The sequence below is a fragment of the Emys orbicularis genome, chromosome 3 (assembly GCF_028017835.1).
Source record: "Emys orbicularis isolate rEmyOrb1 chromosome 3, rEmyOrb1.hap1, whole genome shotgun sequence".
NCBI classification, from domain to species: domain Eukaryota; kingdom Metazoa; phylum Chordata; order Testudines; family Emydidae; genus Emys; species Emys orbicularis.
This window is the reverse complement of record NC_088685.1, coordinates 57,822,186-57,842,206: the sequence shown is the minus strand read 5'-3', so window position 1 is coordinate 57,842,206 and position 20,021 is coordinate 57,822,186. Positions and strand designations below refer to the sequence as shown.

General features: G+C 41.0%; 1 protein-coding gene across 1 annotated transcript in view; it reads right to left on the bottom strand.

Moving 5' to 3' along the window:
* The window catches only part of COL19A1 (collagen type XIX alpha 1 chain), a 334,061-nt gene that overhangs the window by 285,106 nt on the left and 28,934 nt on the right, over positions 1-20,021 (bottom strand). The window contains 2 exon segments of the mRNA XM_065401717.1: positions 529-804; positions 1,179-1,302. Of these exon segments, the coding sequence (XP_065257789.1) occupies positions 529-804; positions 1,179-1,302 (400 nt within the window).

Below are 20,021 nucleotides of genomic sequence, written 5' to 3'. Positions count from 1 at the left end.
GAATCATACTGTTTTCAGACTCATACATCTACCATGTTTGGGTAGGTGAGGATTTAATGGTTCCCATGAAAATACTTGGAGTGGCTAAACATGTTATACATTCTTTCCCTTTCGATGACAAATTAAATAATATGAAAATTGAAAACTGAAAACAAAACCATTACTATAAAGTGAGCCCTAAACGGTACAGTAGTAATAAGTCAAAATGACTAACTTCTAAATGGATACAGAAATGTAAATAATATTGAAAACAGGAACCCTCTGTAGTCCTTATTCAGACAATAATGCCCATTTAGAACAATGGAGAGTTTTGCCTGAATAAAGATTGCAGGAGCTGATACCTTGTTTTAGAAGAGAATAACTAAAAATTCGACCAGTGGACTGATGTAAAACACCCAATGGGTATTAATTTTTTTGCATTTTGTTTTGTTTTCATATTTCTTTAGTATGCTGTTACAAGTATGTTTAAAACATGATTTGCATATTAGCCCATTTTGCTTTAAGAATCATCTCACTGGTACAACTCACATCTACAGGCTTGTCATCTGCAGCTCGAGCAGCAATGGAAGTCCTTCCTTGAAAGTCAATGGAGTCCTTTAGATCAGTCTGCCATCTTTCAATTAAGTTACAATCCACATAGAGGGAAACGATCCTTGACTGTATACTAACGGCAAGCTTATGCCACTGCCGATCAAAGAGAGGATAAATTTCCCGATTTTTAAAGGTGTGGTGTAGCACATTTCCCTGAGCAGATTTGGCTATATATTCCACAACTTTTTTTGAACCATCAACTATGACAGACACCTGGGGAAAAAAACTTAATTTAGTATAAATCAGAATTACAAGCAAACATGTTCTGTACATAAACCAGGAAGAAAAATAAGTGAGCAACCTAATAGCATAGATTAGGCAGGAATCATGAAATATTCTCTCATGTAACTTTTTCAGTGTCCATCCATCCTACATTTCAACACACCTAGTACCATTCCAATATTACTGGAGACATTTTGCTGAACTTCTGTATTTCTGTATTTGAATAATGACCACCAAGCTATTTTGAACAGCAGATTTGTCTTATGTAAATTAGATCTGAATCCAGAGGCGAAAGACCCACTAACCTATATCTATCCTCCTCCAACAAAAAAGAAAACTATGTGAAAAATAAAATATATTCTTACCTGTGGGGTGTCAGACTGATTTAAAATTTGCCATATATGCCACCGTTCCTTTCTGGTGTTTCGTCTTACACGAAATGTGGCTATTAAAGAATATTCTTCAGGAAGCCCATTTGGAAATACTTGCCTATGGGTGCAGGGGGAAAGAAAAGATTCTTTTTATTCTGATATATGAAAGGAAGGTGGGGGAAGGGAACTAAGGATACAGCAGAAATACGTTCAACACACAGTATCAAATCGTGACTTCATTTACACTCATGAAACCCTACTGAGGCCAAAGGTTGCAATAATTAAGCCTTTGAATTTTGAAACTGAAAGATACTATGCTGCAAACACAATTGATTTTTCAGCACTGAAGAAATGTTTCGAACAGGTGAGACAGATGTAAACAACAGATACAAAACTGCACCGACATCTTGTAGTATGCTATTCTATATTTCATTACTCAGGGAACAATATTTGTCTAATGAAAAAAATACATGGTGTCCACCTGGATTTACAGATCATCCAGAAACAGACACTCCCCTCATCAGAATGCGTGAACCCTGATAATCTGATAAAGCAGAAAAATGTCCCCTTTCGCCCTCCCAATGACCATTCAATGTAAATGGTTTAATTTTGTATCACTGTAGATGTTAATACAATTACATACTCATTTACAGCCTTTTGTAATCCCAAAGATGTCAATATGACCTCCGAATCTAATAGAAAAACAAGAGACAACCTCCAACACTAATGAATATTGCATTATAATTTATTTATCTGCAGATCAGGTAGGAAAATAAACTAATATATACATAAAACACTTTACCTCTTACCACTTGAGGAAAAGTACATAGAAGTTTTGCCATCAATTCATAAAGTCACTTATTCTGGGACAAGAACAAGAATGCCTAAATATTTCAAAGTTTGCAGCGCAGCAATTACACATGTAAATGCTCAATGAAATCCTGCCAGGTTCGTCTTAAAAGTGAGTGATTTAGATAAACAAATAGCTCCATAGAGAAATTAAAGATTCAGTGAATGATCTGTGAGGAGTCTTAAGGATGATCATATAAGAGTCTAAAGAGGTATTTGTTTTGAGAAAAGCAATGGGAGCAGGTGGAAGATTAAGATAAGATGTGAAAGCATATAGTGTGATCCACTTGTGATATTCTGCAGTCTGTTTTAGATTAAGCATTTATGTGGGTTCTGAGATGTGAAGGGTTTTTTTATGTTATCGATTACTGGTTGTTTTGTTGTTGGGGGGGGGGCAAAAGGGAGACTGACATTGTTTTGCTCTTGTTTTTGTAGTTTTTATGGACTGATTTTAATAATCTGCCTGGCTACCGATAGTCTTTGCACAGGTATCTTTTTGCCTTTTTATGTGAAACAGATAAACAATTTTTTAAAAATAGGGCTTTTTCAGGTCTTGATTCTGAAGTGAGATTTAAAAAGTACAATAATTTATTGCTTTGAGGGCTTCTTGTAGCCTTCACTCATGAAGGTAGTTATGCTGGAATACTCTTGTTTTCCCAAAGGTGAGTTAGGGAAGGCACAGATCAAGAGAAAGGGGCATAGTTTCTAAAAAGTTTGGGATTCTGAACCTACATATCAATTATTTGCATGTTCCCATTCAGAAAGAAGTGAATTGGTGCCCCAGTTCATGAGAGCAAGATTTTTCATGTACTTGCAAGTCTAAACAATACACAAGAGCCTCCTTAGATGAGCAGTACATTATTTTTAAGAGGCAGGATCAGTCCTGTTTTACAGTGAAATGTAAGACAAGTAGGATCTGTGTCAGACACCCATAACCCTGTGACGGGGTGAACTCACCCCACACTGGATGGGGAAAGGTTAAGTCCTCACTGTGGGCGGAGGAAGCCATGCCCCCACATCCCTACTGGGCATGCTCCAGGTGGAGCACCAGTATAAGAGGGGGCAGCCCAGCTCAGTCTGGGCTGACCGCCAGAGAGGAAAGTGATTTAACATTAAGAAAGTACAGTTCAGTGATTCTCTCAGTTGGCCCCATTAAGCACCAAGGACACTTGTGATGCTGCCTAAATTAATAACTTTTAATTGTCTTTTGAAATTTTGAAAGTTTACCTCAGATATACTATAAAGGAGAGTTGTGATTGTCCGTGCAGTGTGCATCACACAAAAAAACACATCCCTCTTTCCTCACTGTTTATCAAACAGTTTGGGAAACAGAATAAAAGTTCAGATGTAATGGGCTTATTCTTGCTTCCCTTGTCACTGAGCTGGAAAAGTGACAATGGAAGAGAGCATTTCAGAGTAAACTAAAAAAGCACACAGAGTCAAATTAATTCCTAGTGTAACTCCATTGATTTAAATGGAGTTAGACCAGGGATTAATTTATCCCAGAATCTATTAATTATGCTCATATGATTTTCTGATAATGCTGGAAATGTTGAAGAATTTCAGATTTATAAATGGGATTCACACTAGAAAGATCAGACTCACAATGGACTGGTGAGTCAATAGACCTAAATAAATGAAGTAGTTGATTCATTGATTTATCACATTTAAAAACCAAAAGCAACAACAACAATTACTCTCTCTTCATGCTCTTCACTTCTTTGGAAAAGAGACCAGTGTAAAACTATACTTTACAGTTATCCCAATTGCATTATGCCAGCATAGCTACTGTATTCCAAAGGCCTAATTTAACAAAAGGCACGTAGAAGGCATGCGTTTAGTCTCTGAGGGAAAGAAGAATGTCAACAGCACAAGTAAATGAACATTCCCTGGTGACCAATTAATGGAAAATCATTAATGGATGCCTTACAGGATGTGCTTCCCATTCAATGGTGAATTCCATAATGTAGGCATCTAGGGAATGGAGCCCTGGAAAATTGGCATCCTCAAGAATGATTGGGTTTTGCTTATGTTCTATTGCTTGAATGGCTCTAACTATACATAATAGAATAAAAGCAGGTACCCGGTTTAAAGAGTGCCTAGACAGAACTGATTAGTAAAAGTGTTATACTAAGACAAAAAGATTGAAATTATATAACCTTTGATCAGAACCAAAATTAGGGTGTATTATGGAGAGATGTGTTCTAATACACAATAGAGCTCACAGAAAGACACATACCCTAAATCAGAGAACACCATAATGTTAATATGGGAAAAACAAAAATTCTAATTTAGAATCTTACAGAACATTAGATCTGGAATTTAGAATCTCTTTGAAAGCTTAATATAGTGTTCGATTTAGGTGCTCCTATCAATGTGAGCATGTAAAAGGAATTGCCCATGACAATACAATGAGCTATCCATTATTTGCAATAGTAAAGGAAGTACACAGCACTGCACATTAGTGAAAAAGAGGCAAGTTACACCAAGATTAATGTAGCACTATACTGTGCCTGTACATAGTGCAGTGATGATGGCATGATGCAGTATCACCCAATATGTGAGCAGCGCAGAGAAAGAAAGTGTGGCCAGAGGAAAAAAGACAGGCTCAGATGAAAAAAAGTCTGCACTCTACACTCCCTGAACCGCACAAAGGTATAAAACCTATCTATTTCGAACTATAACATAGGTTGCAGTATCAGCCATGTGCCCCCAGCCTGCCCACAAACTCCTAGAGTGTCCTCCCTGTGACATCAGAGTGCTGTAGGGTATGCCAAAGAACACACATTCACATACACAAGAACATACAAACGGCTGTATGAGGTCAGACCAATGGTCCATCTAGCCCAGCATCATGTCTTCTGATAGTGGCCAGTGCCAGACGCTTCAGAGGGAATGAACAGCATAGGGCAATTTTGCATGATCCACTCCTTGTTGTCCAGATCCAGCTTCTGGCAGTTGGGGACTTAGAGACACCCAGAACACGGGGTTATATCCCTGACCATCTTGGCTAGTAGCCACAGATGGACCTATCCTCCATGAACTTTTCTAATTCTTTTTTAAACCCAGTTATACTTTTTGCTTTCACAAAATCCCCTGGCAATGAGTTACACAGGTTGACTATGTGATTTGTGAACAAGTACTTCCTTTTGTTTTAACCTGCTTCCTATTAATTCAATTGGGTGACCCCTAGTCCTTGTGTTATGTGAAGGAGTAAATATCATCTCCCTATTTACTATCTCCATGCCATCCATGATTTTATAGACCTCTATCATAGTCCCCCGCCCTGCCATCTCTTTTCTAAGTTGAACAGTCCCAGTCTTTTTAATCTCTCCTCATATGGAAACTGTTCCATCCCCCTAGTCATTTTTGTTGCCCTTTTCTGTACCTTTTCCAATTCTAATACATCTATTTTGAGATGGGGCAACCAGAACTAAATGAAGTATTCAAGAAGTGGGCATACCATGCACTTATATAGTGGCAATATGATTTTTCTGTTTTATCTATCCCTTTCCTAATAGTTCCTGATATTCTGTTAGCTCTTGTGATTGCTGATGCACATTGAGCAACTGTTTTCAGAGAACTGTCCACAATGACTCCAGGATCTCTTTCTTGAGCAGATACAGCTAAATTTAGACTGTGTCATTTTGTATGTATAGTTAGGATTATTTTTTCAAATGTGTATTACTTTGCACTTCTCAACACTGAATTTCATCTGCCATTGTGTTTCCCAGTCATCCAGTTCAGTGATATCCCTTTGCAACTCTTCCCAGTCAGCTTTGGACTTAACTGTCTCAAGTAATTTTGTATGGCATCATCTGCAAATTTTGCCACCTCACTGTTCACCCGTTTCGCCGATAATTTATCAGTATGTTAAACAGCACAGCTCCCAGTACAGATCTTTGGGGGACCTTGCTTTACTGACCTGACCATTTATTCCCTTTGATTTCTGATCCATTAGAGGACTTCCCTCTTATCCCATGACTGCTTAGTTTGCTTAACGGCCTTTGGTGAGCAACTCTGATGAGGTGTACCTGGCCTTTGTGGCTCTCTAAAAGAGGCCCCAAGGTCCTACTACACCCCGCCCCAGGAAAGGAACAGCGAAGATGGGTTCTCCGGGCCTGCCTAGTGAGATCTCACAGAAGCAGCCAATCAGAGCCCATTAGGCTCAGATAAAAGGCACTGCAGGGATTTAGCAGGTCAGTTCCTGGCTGGGACCAGAGGGGTAAGAAGGGTGAGGGATAACCAGAGTTTGTTTCTGGCTGTATTTGCTTAAACTGGGTTTGCAGGGAGAGAGCGGACCTAAGAACCTTAACCATGAGTTAAGGGTGAAGCTAAAAGGGGCCAGGTAGGAGGAGGCCCAGGGAAGATGCAGCAACGAATTAAAATCGACCAGTGCATAGTTGCTGTATATAGGGTCTCTAGGTTGGAACCCGGAGTAGTGGGCAGGCACGGGTTTCCCTACCAGCCTTAGTAGCACTAGCCCCAAGGAGGAGACAGGGCTTATGTGAGAGCCTGAACAAAGGCTTGAATTTAAAGGGCCCAGAGCCAGGGCTGAAGACCCCAGTAAGGGCAATGGGACTGTTCATTTATTGGACACTTTACTACCCTGGAAGGGGTTCATTTGGACTTTGTGACTTTGCCGGAGGGCCAAGCCACACAAGATCCACCAAGATCAGCTAGCAGCCTGCAGGTGGTGTCAGGGGTGAAAAGAGGACTGCAGTACCACCCCCAGCTGCTAGGAGGCGCTCAAAAGGTGACATCCTTACAAGGACCTTGTCAAAGGCTTTAGGAAAGTCCAAGTATGCTATGTTGACTGGATCACCCTTGTCCACAGGCTTGTGTACACCCTCAATGAATTGTAATAGATTGGTAAGGCATCATTTCCCTTTACAAAAGCCATGTCGTCTCTTTTCTAACATATTGTGTTTATCTATGTATCTGATAATTCTGGTTTTTTTAAACTATAGTTTCAACCAATTTGCCTGGTACTGAAGTTAGGCTTATCTGCCTGCAATTGCCAGGATCACCTCTGGAGCCCTTTTTAAAAAAGGACAATAACCATGAACATGCAATCATAGCACCTGTGGACAACAACAGTTTGTGCAATCAATTTCTGCCTTTAACTTTATTTGCAGGAAGTTTTTATCGTGGCCTTTTGCAGCAGTTCAATAACCATTGCTATGCTTTTTATGGAGCTGGGAGCAATGAGTGTCTCCACCAACTCTTGGCTACATATTATGCCTTTTACACATTTTTTTTGCATGAACTTTATACTGGAGTACACTGGGATGTGGGATGATGAAGTACAAGTTCTGGGGTTTTCAAAATACAAGTTCTGAAAGTGTCAAACTCAAATCTCTTGGGTTTTTTAATCTCTACTGTGCTTGAAGAGAGAAGTGTGAATGAATTAAAGTGTGTAATCATTATGCTATAGCCAGTATTCAGTGCTATTTTTGTGAAGCAGAAGTAAGAGTTACCCATATCAAATTTAGTAAGGCAATCTTTTATTTACCTTTTGGTTTTTGCTTTAAAAAGCACTGATGGACAAGAAGCTGCTATTTTTAAATCTTACGAACTCTAATTCTTCCACAGTGAATGAGAGTGTGTTAGAGTTTATGAGGAACTTCCGTATTTACAAGTATCAATGGAGCCTCTGACTTGCTGAATATCTTCCAGGAAGAGAAAGATGATCTGAGTTACATTTCCTGAGAGTGAAGTGAGAGATGCTTGGAGTTTATGTCAAGACATTTCTTTTCCAGCTGACATATCCCATCAGCTGTCATGTTACAAATAATTTGGTGACCAGAGCTCAGAGTCAGCTTTAACTGCTTTCCTATGGTGGTGGATGATGTATTTAACATTGACGGAGACTCTGAAGTCTTACCCTTTTCTCTGTGTGTGTAGATATATCACCTTACTATATGTTCCATTCTATGCATCTGATGAAGTGGGCTATAGCCCATGAAAGCTTATGCTCAAATAAATTTGTTAGTCTCTAAGGTGCCACAAGTACTCCTGTTCTTTTTGCGGATACAGACTAACGGCTGCTACTCTGAAACCTACCCTTTTTGTGTTTGCTGAGGGGATTCAAACTGAGACTCACTGTTAATGAGAAAAAGGTCAGATGACCAAAGCTAATAAGCTCACTTGCTCTTATTGCCAATGCTTGCACATTAGCCATAACATTTACTATGTAGAAAAAAGTTTAGACAAAAAAGGAGATATCCTGAAGCATAACTGAGTAGTATAAACAAAAAAGAGGATAGCAACTAATAGGAGCCATCTACGAGCCTGTGCCTAGGGTGGGTACTTTGAATGCTTATTAAAATAAAAGTTAAGATCAGCTGTCTGTTACCTGAAATAATTTTCCCTAATCCATCTTCCTCAAATCACATTATGATTAATTGTGTGGTTTCATGTTGCATTAGGCATCAAGTTGCATCATATAATGTCATATGAAAACAACTTAGGGGAAACTATTTATGTAATTTAAGAATCATTAATGACTTGGACAGGGAATGGTTACAACCAGTTCAGATAAATGAACCAACTAAAAACTTTGCCCAAAATTCAGTCTGAACACTGAAATGAAAATTCATTTAAAGTTTGAAAAACATTGAGTTAACTTTAAAAAAAAATGTTTTGTACACTTTTCTACTTCCCGGTTTTCCCTTACTGTAAAGTCTTACACCATTATAGATGGGATTGGCAGCATTACTTATTATTAAGCTTGAACTTCGAGTACGGAGCCTGTATCTCCTGTGCTGTCAATGATTCCCTGTCTAGCAGGCAGGCAGTGTAGAGGAGGAAACAGTCTGACTCAAATGACAAGAGGGAAGAGCCAAACCTAGTGTGTTGCAAAGGATGGCTCGGGGAACAGATCTGGAAAGGAGCCTGGGTGGTGGAGACTGGGACTAGAGGCTAGCAGGGAGTGAAGACTGAGATTGAAGAATGACAGGGAGGCAGAGAGTGGGACTGCGAGCCAGGGGGTGGAGATGGGGACTGTCTAAACAGCGGACTGGGAAAGGAGGGTGTGTGCAGAGGAGGGGAAACAGATCTGATCAGGAACCAGGGTGTGGATGGGCAAAGAGACTAGGACAAGGAGCAGGGAAGGTGAGGACACTGCGCTTGGATGAGAAGTTCATGGAAGAACACTAGAATTGGGAGCTAGCAGGTAGATGGGTGACTGGAGGCCAGGAAGGACTAGAAAGACTGGTTATGAATGGAGAGAACTGGGACTAACTGGGCAAGGAGACTGGGAACAAGGAGCTGGGGGTAGGGAAGGGCTAAGAATGGCTGGGTAAGGAGATTGTGAGTTTAGGGATGGGGAAGAAAGAAGGATTGGCAGAGGGAGTCTGGAGGGATGAGACTAGGATCTAATGGACGAAGATTGGGACTGATAAGTGAGAAGAACAGAATGATGGGAGGAGCGCAGTGGTGATGTAGAGACAGGACTGGGGCTGTGACAGGTTGTGGGGGGAATGGGCAGAAGAGTGTGCTCACTAGAACACACTTCCTTCCAAAGCCTGGAATGGAATTTAAGATTCCTAAGTCTCATCATTCTTCTCCTATCAACAAATATCTATGAAACCTGCTGGCAAAGTGTTCCATTCTGTCTTAGAGCTGATCCACACAGAAGATAATCTACTACTACTATCAGTTACTCCATTAGCTCAAGTGGCAGAGGTCTCTGCAGTGGATCTTAAAGGTTCCAACCCTGCTGATGAGCTATGTGAGTCAATGTCACATGACAGAAATGCTGTCTTTTCAGTTTGCTTTTTTAAAACTGAGAAAATTACACACAAGAACTATGTTAAAAAAACATTAACTTTGCAAAGTCAAGCACTCCAAAGTTAGGAAATGCCAGAATTAAGGTTGCCTGTGGAGCCAGAATTCAGTGCCCTTGTGTGTATGTATGTGACGTTATTGATATAATCTGGGACCATATAGATCATTGTTGCAACCAAGGTCCTGTAGTGGCACCCAAATCTTGTATAAAGGGGGTCAAATGGGGTGTCTTAGACAAGGTTATGGTTTACTGGTTATGATTATGCTGTCTATATGTGTGTATCAATTTTGTAGTTGAAGTTATGAATATTGGCTCAATACTGTCTGTATTTCAAACTTATGCTATGCTTCTGGGTGACATCCCAGACAAGCTGGTGTTAGCTCTGCCTAGCCTGCTTGATGGCCCATTAAGGACCATCAGCTATACAATGGACCCATTGAGAGAAGGCAAATATGCCTTGAGACTCAGCAAAGTATGCAGGGACTGGCCCATGGGACTCCAGACTCCATTTTGCTGTAATTTTCCACAGGAAGGACGAGGGGGTGTTCTTACACCTGGAAAAGACTATATAAGGCTGATGCCTCATCTCCATCTGGTCTTCAATCCTGCTTCTTACCTCTGGAGGGACTTTGCTACAAACTGAAGCTCTGAACAAAGGACTGATGACCCATCCCAGCTGGGGATGTATTCCAGAGACTTGATTTGAACCTGCAGTTTATTCTATCGCTGCTGCAAGCCTGAACCAAGAACTTTGCCATTACTGTATGTAATTGATTCCATTTAACCAATTCTAACTCTCATCTCTGTCTTTTTCCTTTTATGAATAAACGTTTAGATTTTAGATTCTAAAGGATTGGCAACAGCGTGATTTGTGGGAAAGATCTGAGTTGTATATTGACCTGGGTCTGGGGCTTGGTCCTTTGGGATCGAGAGAACCTTTTTTGTGTATATTGGGATATTGGTTTTCATAACCATTTGTCCCCATAACGAGTGGCACTGGTGGTGATACTGGGAAACTGGAGTGTCTAAGGGAATTGTTTGTATGACTTGTGGTTAGCCAGTGGGGTGAAACCAAAGTCCTCTTTGTCTGGCTGGTTTGGTTTGCCTTAGAGGTGGAGAAACCCCAGCCTTGGGCTGTAACTGCCCTGTTTAAGCAATTTGTCCTGAATTGGCACTCTCAGTTGGGTCTCGCCAGAACCGCATCGTCACAATGTATTATGAAACAGTTGGCACTTTCTAATCTACACAGATAATGAATAGATATGTAAAGTGGGTTGAGGAGTGTAGATGAGGTAGACTGCACTCTCCAATACATTCTGGTATGGTGCATACAGAAGATAAATCTCTGGCTTGCATACAGGATTGTAATATATTGTAGTCTCTGGTCCATAATGGAAAAGTGGATGAAAAAAAGATGTCTCACACATGGTGAAGGAGAAGATCTCTGGTGTAAATGTGGAGGTGACTGAAATACAAGGGCAAAAATGAGGTTAGTGTTGCAACCTAAACTGCAAATGTCCTGAGTTTCTACCATTTAGGATTTTTAAGTTATTTTCTATTTACACTGTTTTAAATAATAATATATTCTCAACCGTAATTGTTCATTTAAGTTTTTGGTCTAGGAATTTCTTTAGCTTTTATTAAAGAAGAAAAATTTCCCTTTGCTACATAATTTAAAAAAAAAAAAGTCTAAAATAATTTTTGCTTGTAACTTCAGTGAAGCTTTCACAAACTCTATAGGCCAAGCTATGCTGTTGGCGTATATAATTTCAGTGAAGCCTCACATGTGGTTCTCAGATGATTTACAGCATTGAATCCTGCATGGCAGAATGATACACAAGAAATAACAGGAGCTCTGAGCTTTGCTGGCTTAAACTTTGGAAATTGTAACCAAACTGAGCCCTATGTCTTAGATTTTGCTAAAATTCTACATGGCATCTGAGTAGCCCACGAAAGCTTATGCCCAAATAAATTTGTTAGTCTCTAAGGTGCCACAAAGACTCCTCGTTGTTTTTGCTGATACAGACTAACACGGCTACCCCTCTGGTACATAGCACATGAGGCTCACAGAGCTTATAAACTCTTCTAGCACAGTTCTAATGGAGCTGAAATTTCAGGCACAACTCAGGGTTTAAAAAAGGCTTTTAAAAAGCCACGTGATTCAGAACTCTGGCCCCCCAGCAGACACCACTTAAGAGGCCATGTGACTCTCTCTCTCTCTCTAATACCCAAATTCTTTAAAATAAAGGAATGGGCAGGCAAAACTTATAACCCCGTCTCATTAGACCATCGAGAATTGCTCCCCCAGAGAACATGATAAAGAAACATCAAGGTCATTTCAACCATGTTCCATTCCTGCCTCTCCCACCCTGCTAAGCATCTATATATATACATAATAAGGCAGGCCTCGCTCAATAAACATGTCCAACAACCATATCCACTCTGTGACCTGGGGTACTAGGCCATTGTGGGCCCCTGCTGGAGGCCCCACAGTCCTACTACACCCCGCCCCAAGAAGAGAGCAGTGAAAGTGGCTCCTCCAGGCCTGTCTAGAGAGGTCTCATGGAAGCAGCCAAGCAGAATGCAATAGGTTCAAATAAAATTGCTGAGGATCAGTGCAGGTCAGTTCCTGGCTGGAACCAGAGGGCTAAGGAAGGGTGGAGCTCAAGGGATAACCAGAGTTTGGTTCTGGCTGCAGTTGCTTAAGTTGGGGGAGGGAGGCCCTGAGAAATTTAACCCTGGGATAAGGGGTGAAGATAAAGGGGCCAGGTGGGAAGGGGCCCAGGGAAGTAGCAGCAACAAATTTAAGTGAGCAGTATGTGGATTCTGTTTATAGTGTCCCTGGGTTGGAACCTGGAGTAGTGGGTGGTCCTGGGGTCTCCCACTGGTGAGGTGGTGTAAACCCCAAGGCTCAAGAGAAGGGCTAAATGTAAAGGCCCAGAGCAGGAGCTTAAAACCCTGGTGAGGGTAGATAGACAGTTCTGTTGGACTCTTTGATACCCTGGAAGGGGTTCATTTTGACTGTGTGACCAGGCCAATGGCCGAGCCACTGAAGACCCACTGAGCAAGATCAACAACCTTCAGGGGGTGCCAAGAGTGGGAAAAGGACTGCAGTACACAGGCAGTGGCAGGAGCTGCTCAAAAGGTGAGTGCCTCCCTTTAACTTCCTTTAAGGGAGGGGGAGTGTAACTATTTTAGTTTAAAACAATTTTAACAAAAACAAACCTGATTTTAAAAAAATTGAATGTTTAAATTCAAAAATTCATATGCTTGTTTTGTTAAAATATATGTTTGCTGTTGAAGAAAAAAATCCAGAATACATAATGTTGTTGTTTTAGTTAAATAAAACAATTTAAATGTCTGTCTGGTGATGTTCTCCTCCTAATACAGCATGGCAAGAAAATCCTCCAAATATTAATGATTAACCTGTTGAATTGGAGATAGTTCACCTCCCAATGACTTCATAAATATCTGCTTCAAAAGATGACCTGTGAGCCATCCAAGAAAGCTAGAGCCTGCCTGGATCCCTCAGTAAGGGGAGGAGTGCGCCAGCCCCTAGATCATGGGTTGATTGGGGCACAGAAGAACCATCTAGAGCACCACAGGCACACCCATGATGAAATGTCTGCCAGCTGAGCCCATGTGGGCTGAATGTTTGGTTTTAGACACACTGCTGCTGGACTTCAGGAAAGGACCTTGTCCAGAAGGAGAAGGACTCTGGTGATCTGACTGGACAGCTAGGAGACACTGATGGCTGGAGTAAGCCAAAGGACAGAGGGAGAAACTGAGACAAGCGTAACATAACAGCCAGCCAGGAGGGTGGCATGTTGGGATAGCAGCTTTGCTATACTTCTCTTGCCCCCTAGCAGGGAAGTGAAGATTCCACCAGTCAGGAAGTACAGCAGCATCCATTTTGTGATAACTCGGAAAAGACCCAGTTGATATCATGCTGTTGCTGGGTGGAGGAGGAGGAGGCAGCTCACAGGATTGATGTATTGAGCACAGTGGCATGAAGTTAGGAAGAATTGTTTTCTACCCACTCTCTTCAAGCAGCCAATGGGATGGACATCCGGCTGTAGCCCCTTTCTCTTGCCTCCATCACAAGGAACACATCTTATTAGGCAGAACTATTTGGAAACAGTAGCTCAGACACCAGATCAGGTATTGCCAGCCTATTCCATTGGCACTGATGGAGAAGGAGCTGAAACCAAGAGCAGTCATCCAAAGAATGCACAAGGGGTGAAGATGCCAGCAGAATAAACTGACATGAGGAGCTTTGGCAGCTGTGGAAGGGGAGCCATGAAGAAACCATGACTTTTCTAAAAGTTGTAATGACTAATCCATGAATTTATAAGTCTGGTGTTCCGTTTACAATTGAAGGCAAATTAAATACAACTCTACAACTTGTAAAACTGTTTAAAAAAAACAACAGTCTCCTGCGATAGCTCTCAATGAGAATTAATGACTAAAACAAGTTTAAACATTTTCCACTGAGGCATTTGAATTGTGTGGGCAGGGGGAGGAATTTCAAGAGTGAAAACCCCCATATTCAGACCTGTCTGAATCAGCAGCCAAAGAAAGAATAGCTTAACACTGTAGGGATCAATTAGATGAATTAGAAGAAATTTGGTACCCATTTCTGGGTACCTTTTGGATAAATAGTGCTGAGGTGGTTCAAAGTAAGCTACACCTTCATGCTGGAAGTGGCGCCCAGCACGTCCCTCAGCCCGCGCCGCTTCCAGCACCTCTCATTGGCCTGGAGCAGTGAACCACGGCCACGGGGAGCCGCGACCGTCCGAACCTGCGGACGCGGCCGGTAAACAAACCAACCCGGCCCGCCTGGGGCTTTCCCTGCACAAGCAGCGGAACAAGTTTGGGAACCACTGCTCTACTACTTTCCCCTTCCCTCCCCTCCCTATTCATATACATTTTCTCCTACTTATTACTGTAACCCCCACTCTAATGTCTTGTGTCTGGCATATTATCTGGTCTTGCAGCTGTGATGAGTTGTAAAACTGCATAATTCTACTGGAGAGCCTATGAAGGATGTGATATTTGGAAATCATATACAAGCTGGAAATCGTTCACTTTTTTGTACCTTTCATTATTTGTTTCTTCATGAAAACGAAAAAAAGTACACCTCTACCCCGATATAACGCGACCCGATATAACACGAATTCGGATATACCACGGTAAAGCAGCACTCCGGGGGGGCGGGGCTGTGCGCTCCAGCAGATCAAAGCAAGTTCGATATAACGCAGTTTCACCTATAACGCGGTAAGATTTTTTGGCTCCCAAGGACAGCGTTATATCGGGGTAGAGGTGTAATCTTAAAAGTGAAAACCCACAATTTTCCAAACTCTCACAGATGATTTATCCAATTAATCTCAAACTCTGAAGAAAAAAAAAAACATTTATGCAGGCCAAGACTTCACAGACATTTTATAGGAATGAACTCTTTTCTAGCAAACTAGGGTGTGGATGGGGTTCAAAAAACAGATTAATATAGAAACTGTTTTACATCTTTACCCACTGAGTCATTAGTATGAGATTACAATTTACTGGCATAATGGAGCATCCTGTTTAATGGAAATATTTGCTATGCACCAAACCACTTTGTATTAATATAGTTTAAATGTGCCCAATACTGTACCATTTGCCATTAAATCATATCACTGTGATAATGATGCACAATGGAGCACTGATTTATTTTTATTTTTTTAAGTAGTAAATAACTGATGGCTGGGGATGAACTCTTCCCTGATGATTTCATTTTTAGCCTGAGGACATCGGATTGCCTACTGGAAAATCCTGGCTAATGATAAAAATGCTGTGGCAAGCTTATGATGACAGTAAGCAGACTTTATTATATTAAAACATCACTGATATGTGGCATAGCATAAATATCCCATACCTATAAGTTCAGAATATGCATGCACAGAAGGGGCTTTATAAAGTAAAATGATCAGACTAGGGACCGAATGGCTAGGAAGCAGTTCTGCAGAAAAGGACCTAGGGGTTACAGTGGACGAGAAGCTGGATATGAGTCAACAGTGTGCCCTTGTTGCCAAGAAGGCTAACAGCATTTTGGGCTGTATAAGTGGGGCATTGCCAGCAGATCGAGGGACGTGATCATTCCCCTCTATTCGACATTGGTGAGGCCTCATCTGGAGTACTGTGTCCAGTTTTGGGCCCCACACTACAAGAAGGATGTGGAAAAATTGGAAAGAGTCCAACGGAGGGCAACAAAAATGATTAGGGGGCTGGAACACATGACTTATGAGGAGAGGCTGAGGGAACTGGGATTGTTTAGTCTGCAGAAGAGAAGAATGAAGGGGGATTTGATAGCTGCTTTCAACTACCTGAAAGGGGGTTCCAAAGAGGATGGATCTAGACTGTTCTCAGTGGTACCAGATGACAGAACAAGGAGTAATGGTCTCAAGTTGCAGTTGGGGAGGTTTAGGTTGGATATTAGGAAAAACGTTTTCACTAGGAGGGTGGTGAAGCACTGGAATGGGTTACCTAGGGAGGTGGTGGAATCTCCTTCCCTAGAGGTTTTTAAAGGTCAGGCTTGACAAAGCCCTGGCTGGGATGACTTAGTTGGGAATTGGTCCTGCTTTGAGCAGGGGGTTGGACTAGATGACCTCCTGAGGTCCCTTCCAACCCTCATATTCTATGATTCTCTGATTAGGCCATTTGCTTAATTCATCGACTATGGTAAGTGCAAACAGCCTGCTCTGATTCACTCCCACAAAGTGATTTCACTGATTGCACACAAAACTTAAAACTCTGCCATAACAAGACACTCCACTACAGATGCTTCTATCCTTGAGGAGAGGATGAAAGAACAAACACCATATGACAGATGTGTAATCACAATGCTTAATGCACTAGTAAAAGGCGCTCAGGTATACCACACTTATCACTACAGCATAAGAACCTCTACAGAATTGGATATAATATATTTTGACTTAGAGCCACACAACATTCTGATTAAAAAATTAGCACTCTACAATATCAATAAAGCATATGATAAATGGATTATGAAATGGCTAATGGACAGACCTCAAAAAATAGTTGATGGGGAAATCCACACTGCATGTGAGTGTTTCTTATTCAGTTATGCAGAGATCAGTATTAGGCCCATTGCTATTCAACATCTTCACCAATGATTGGGAAGTAAATATAAAATCACTACTGATAAAATTTGTAGATTACACAAAGATTGGTGGAATGGTAAATAATGTTGAGGACAGAGAAGTCTTACAGAGGAATCTGGATTCAAACAAAATATGTTTTAATACATCTAGGAATAAGGAACGCAGGCCATACCTACCAAATAGGGGACTGTGTTCTGGAAAGCAGTGACTCTGAAAAGGATTTAGGGATAATAGAATTATAGAAATGTAGGACCAGAAGGGACCTTGAGAGGTCATCAAGTCCAGCCCCCTGCACTGACGCAGGGGCAAGTATACCTAGACTATCCCGGAAAGGTATTGTCTGACCTCCAATTAAAGGAATTCCACAACCTTCCTTGGTAATCCATTCCAGTATTTAAATATCTTTATACTTAGAACCTTTTTCCTAATATTCAACCTAAATCTCCCTTGCTGCAGATTAAGCTGCTTACTTCCTGTCCTACTTTCAGTGGACATGGAGAACAGTTGATCACAGTCCTTAACGTATTTGATTACTCTTATCAGGTCCCGCTCATTCATCTTTTTTTTCCCCCAAGGCTAACCATGCCCAGGTTTGTTTGGTTTTTTTCAACCTTTACTGATAAGGTCAGGTTTTCTAAACCTTTTATCATTTTTGTAGCTCTCCTCAGGACACTCTCCAATTTGTCTACATCTTTCCTGAAGTGTAGCTCCTAGAACTGGACACAATTCTCCAGCTGAGGCATCGCCAGTGCCAAGCAGAGTGGGACTGTTACCTCCCATGTCTTGCATACTATACCCCTGTTAATACACCCCAGAATGATATTCACTTTTTTTTGCCACTGTATCATTCTATTGGCTTATTTTCAATTTGTAATCCACTACTACCCCCAGATCCTTTTCTGAAGAACTGCTGCCCAGTCAGTTATTTCCTATTTTGTATTTGTGTGTTTGAGTTTAAGTACTTTGCACTTGTCTTTATTGAACTGCATCTTGTTGAATTCAGACCAACTCTCCAATTTGTCAAGATCCTTTTGAATTCTAATCCTCCCTCCAAAATGCTTGCAACTCCTTACCCCGCCATCTTGGTATCATCCACAGATTTTAAGCACTCTTCAATACATTATCCAAGTCGCTAATAAAGTGGACAAGCAACTGAACATGAGATCCCAGTGTGATACTGTGGCTAAAGGGCTAATGTAATCCTTGGCTGTATAAACTTGAGGAATAAGAAAGAGTAAGGAGATGGTTTACCACATTTTAAAAAGGATGTAGAAAAACTGGAAAGGGTACAGAAGTGATTCATGGGCTGGAGAAAACACCTTGCAGTGAGACAGTTAAAGAGCTCAATTAGTTTAACTTATCAAAAAGAAGATTGAGATATGACTTGATTATGGTGTATAACTACCTTCATATGGACAAAATACCAGGTATTACACGGCTCTTTAATCTAGCAGAGAAAGGCAGAACAAGAACCAATGTCTGAAAGCTGAAGCCAAATTCAAAATCAGAAATTAGGCACCAATTTTTTGCAGTGAGAGTGATCAACCACTAGAACAAACTACCCAGGGAAATGGTGTATTCTCCATCTCTTGATGTCCTCAAATGAAGAGTGGATGCCAGTCTAGAAGATATATTTTAATCAAACAATTTGTTATTACACTCGATACAGAGCTAACAAGAAAAAAATTATGGGAACATACAAGAGGTCAGACTAGATGAGCTAATGATCTTCTCTAGCCTGAATCTACAAAACCCAGTTACTGGCCCTTCTGCACAAATGCCTATATCAAAGTTTCCCCCTCCATGAGGATGTTTGGTGCAATAATTGCTTGTGTCACGATTACACAACATAAAAAGCTTCATATGGGGAGGCAGACAGAACCAAATTATGCAGCAATTCTATTTAGAAATCCATGAAGAAACTTCCCTTTTGTGCACAAAAGGATCTTATGCAAATGCTCAGGAATGCTTAAATATAGAAGCAACCATGGATCAGCACTAACAGTGGCCACAATTGCTCCATTAATTAAAATATTCTTATTGCAATAAATAGCAACTTCTTTACTCATTTTACAATTTCAAAGGGAACAAGTGCAATGGATTACGTCAACTGAGTATATGTCATGTCATTAGTGAGCCATACATCTTACTCATGATGCTTGCCATTAAGCCTGATCACAAAAAAATTCAAACATTTATAATTATAATTAATGGAGATATCCCATCTCCTAGAACTGGAAGGGACCTTGAAAGGTCATCGAGTCCAGCCCCCTGCCTTCACTAGCAGGACCAAGTACTGATTTTGCCCCAGATCCCCAAGTGGCCCCCTCAAGGATTGAACTCACAACCCTGGGTTTAGCAGGCCAATGCTCAAACCACTGAGCTATCCCTCCCCCCCGGGATGCTCAACTATTTCCACTAGAGACTCCTGTGCATCACAGAAAGTTGAAAGAAAACAAGATTCGTTTTGAAGGGCACATCTCAAAATGGTGACCTGCATCTTTTCAAATACTATTCGCAGGCAAAAACGCAAGTGTCCCTACCCCAGAAAAATCCTTCATAGGCCCTCTCTGTAGCCCTTTTCCATGTAACTTGAATATAGAATATTTAAAATAATGTTCCAAATACTGATTAATTCAAACAAAAGAAAACAATCATTTCCATAAATAAAGGTGGTGTTCTCGGTACAAAGTGGTTGGGATAACATTTGGAACCATTTAGTATGTTTCCAAAAACTTGGTCAAACTGAAGACTGGCATTTCTATGATGGAATTTTGGAACTGAGACGGAAAGGAGATAGAGATATTGTAGCCACAGACAGAGTTCTCCAAATTCCATTAAAGTGTATTAAGCCACATTTTCATGGTACAAGTCTCCCAGCAACACTAAAGGACACGGGCTGGTTCAAATAATGGTAGCATACAGAAATAGGGTAGTATTCTTTAGTGTGTGAGAACTGCAGTGGCATTCACTGTTTTCTAGGCTTTAGATGCCATAAGAAGCCCCTCAGGCCTTGCATGTTTGCACACAGTTAAA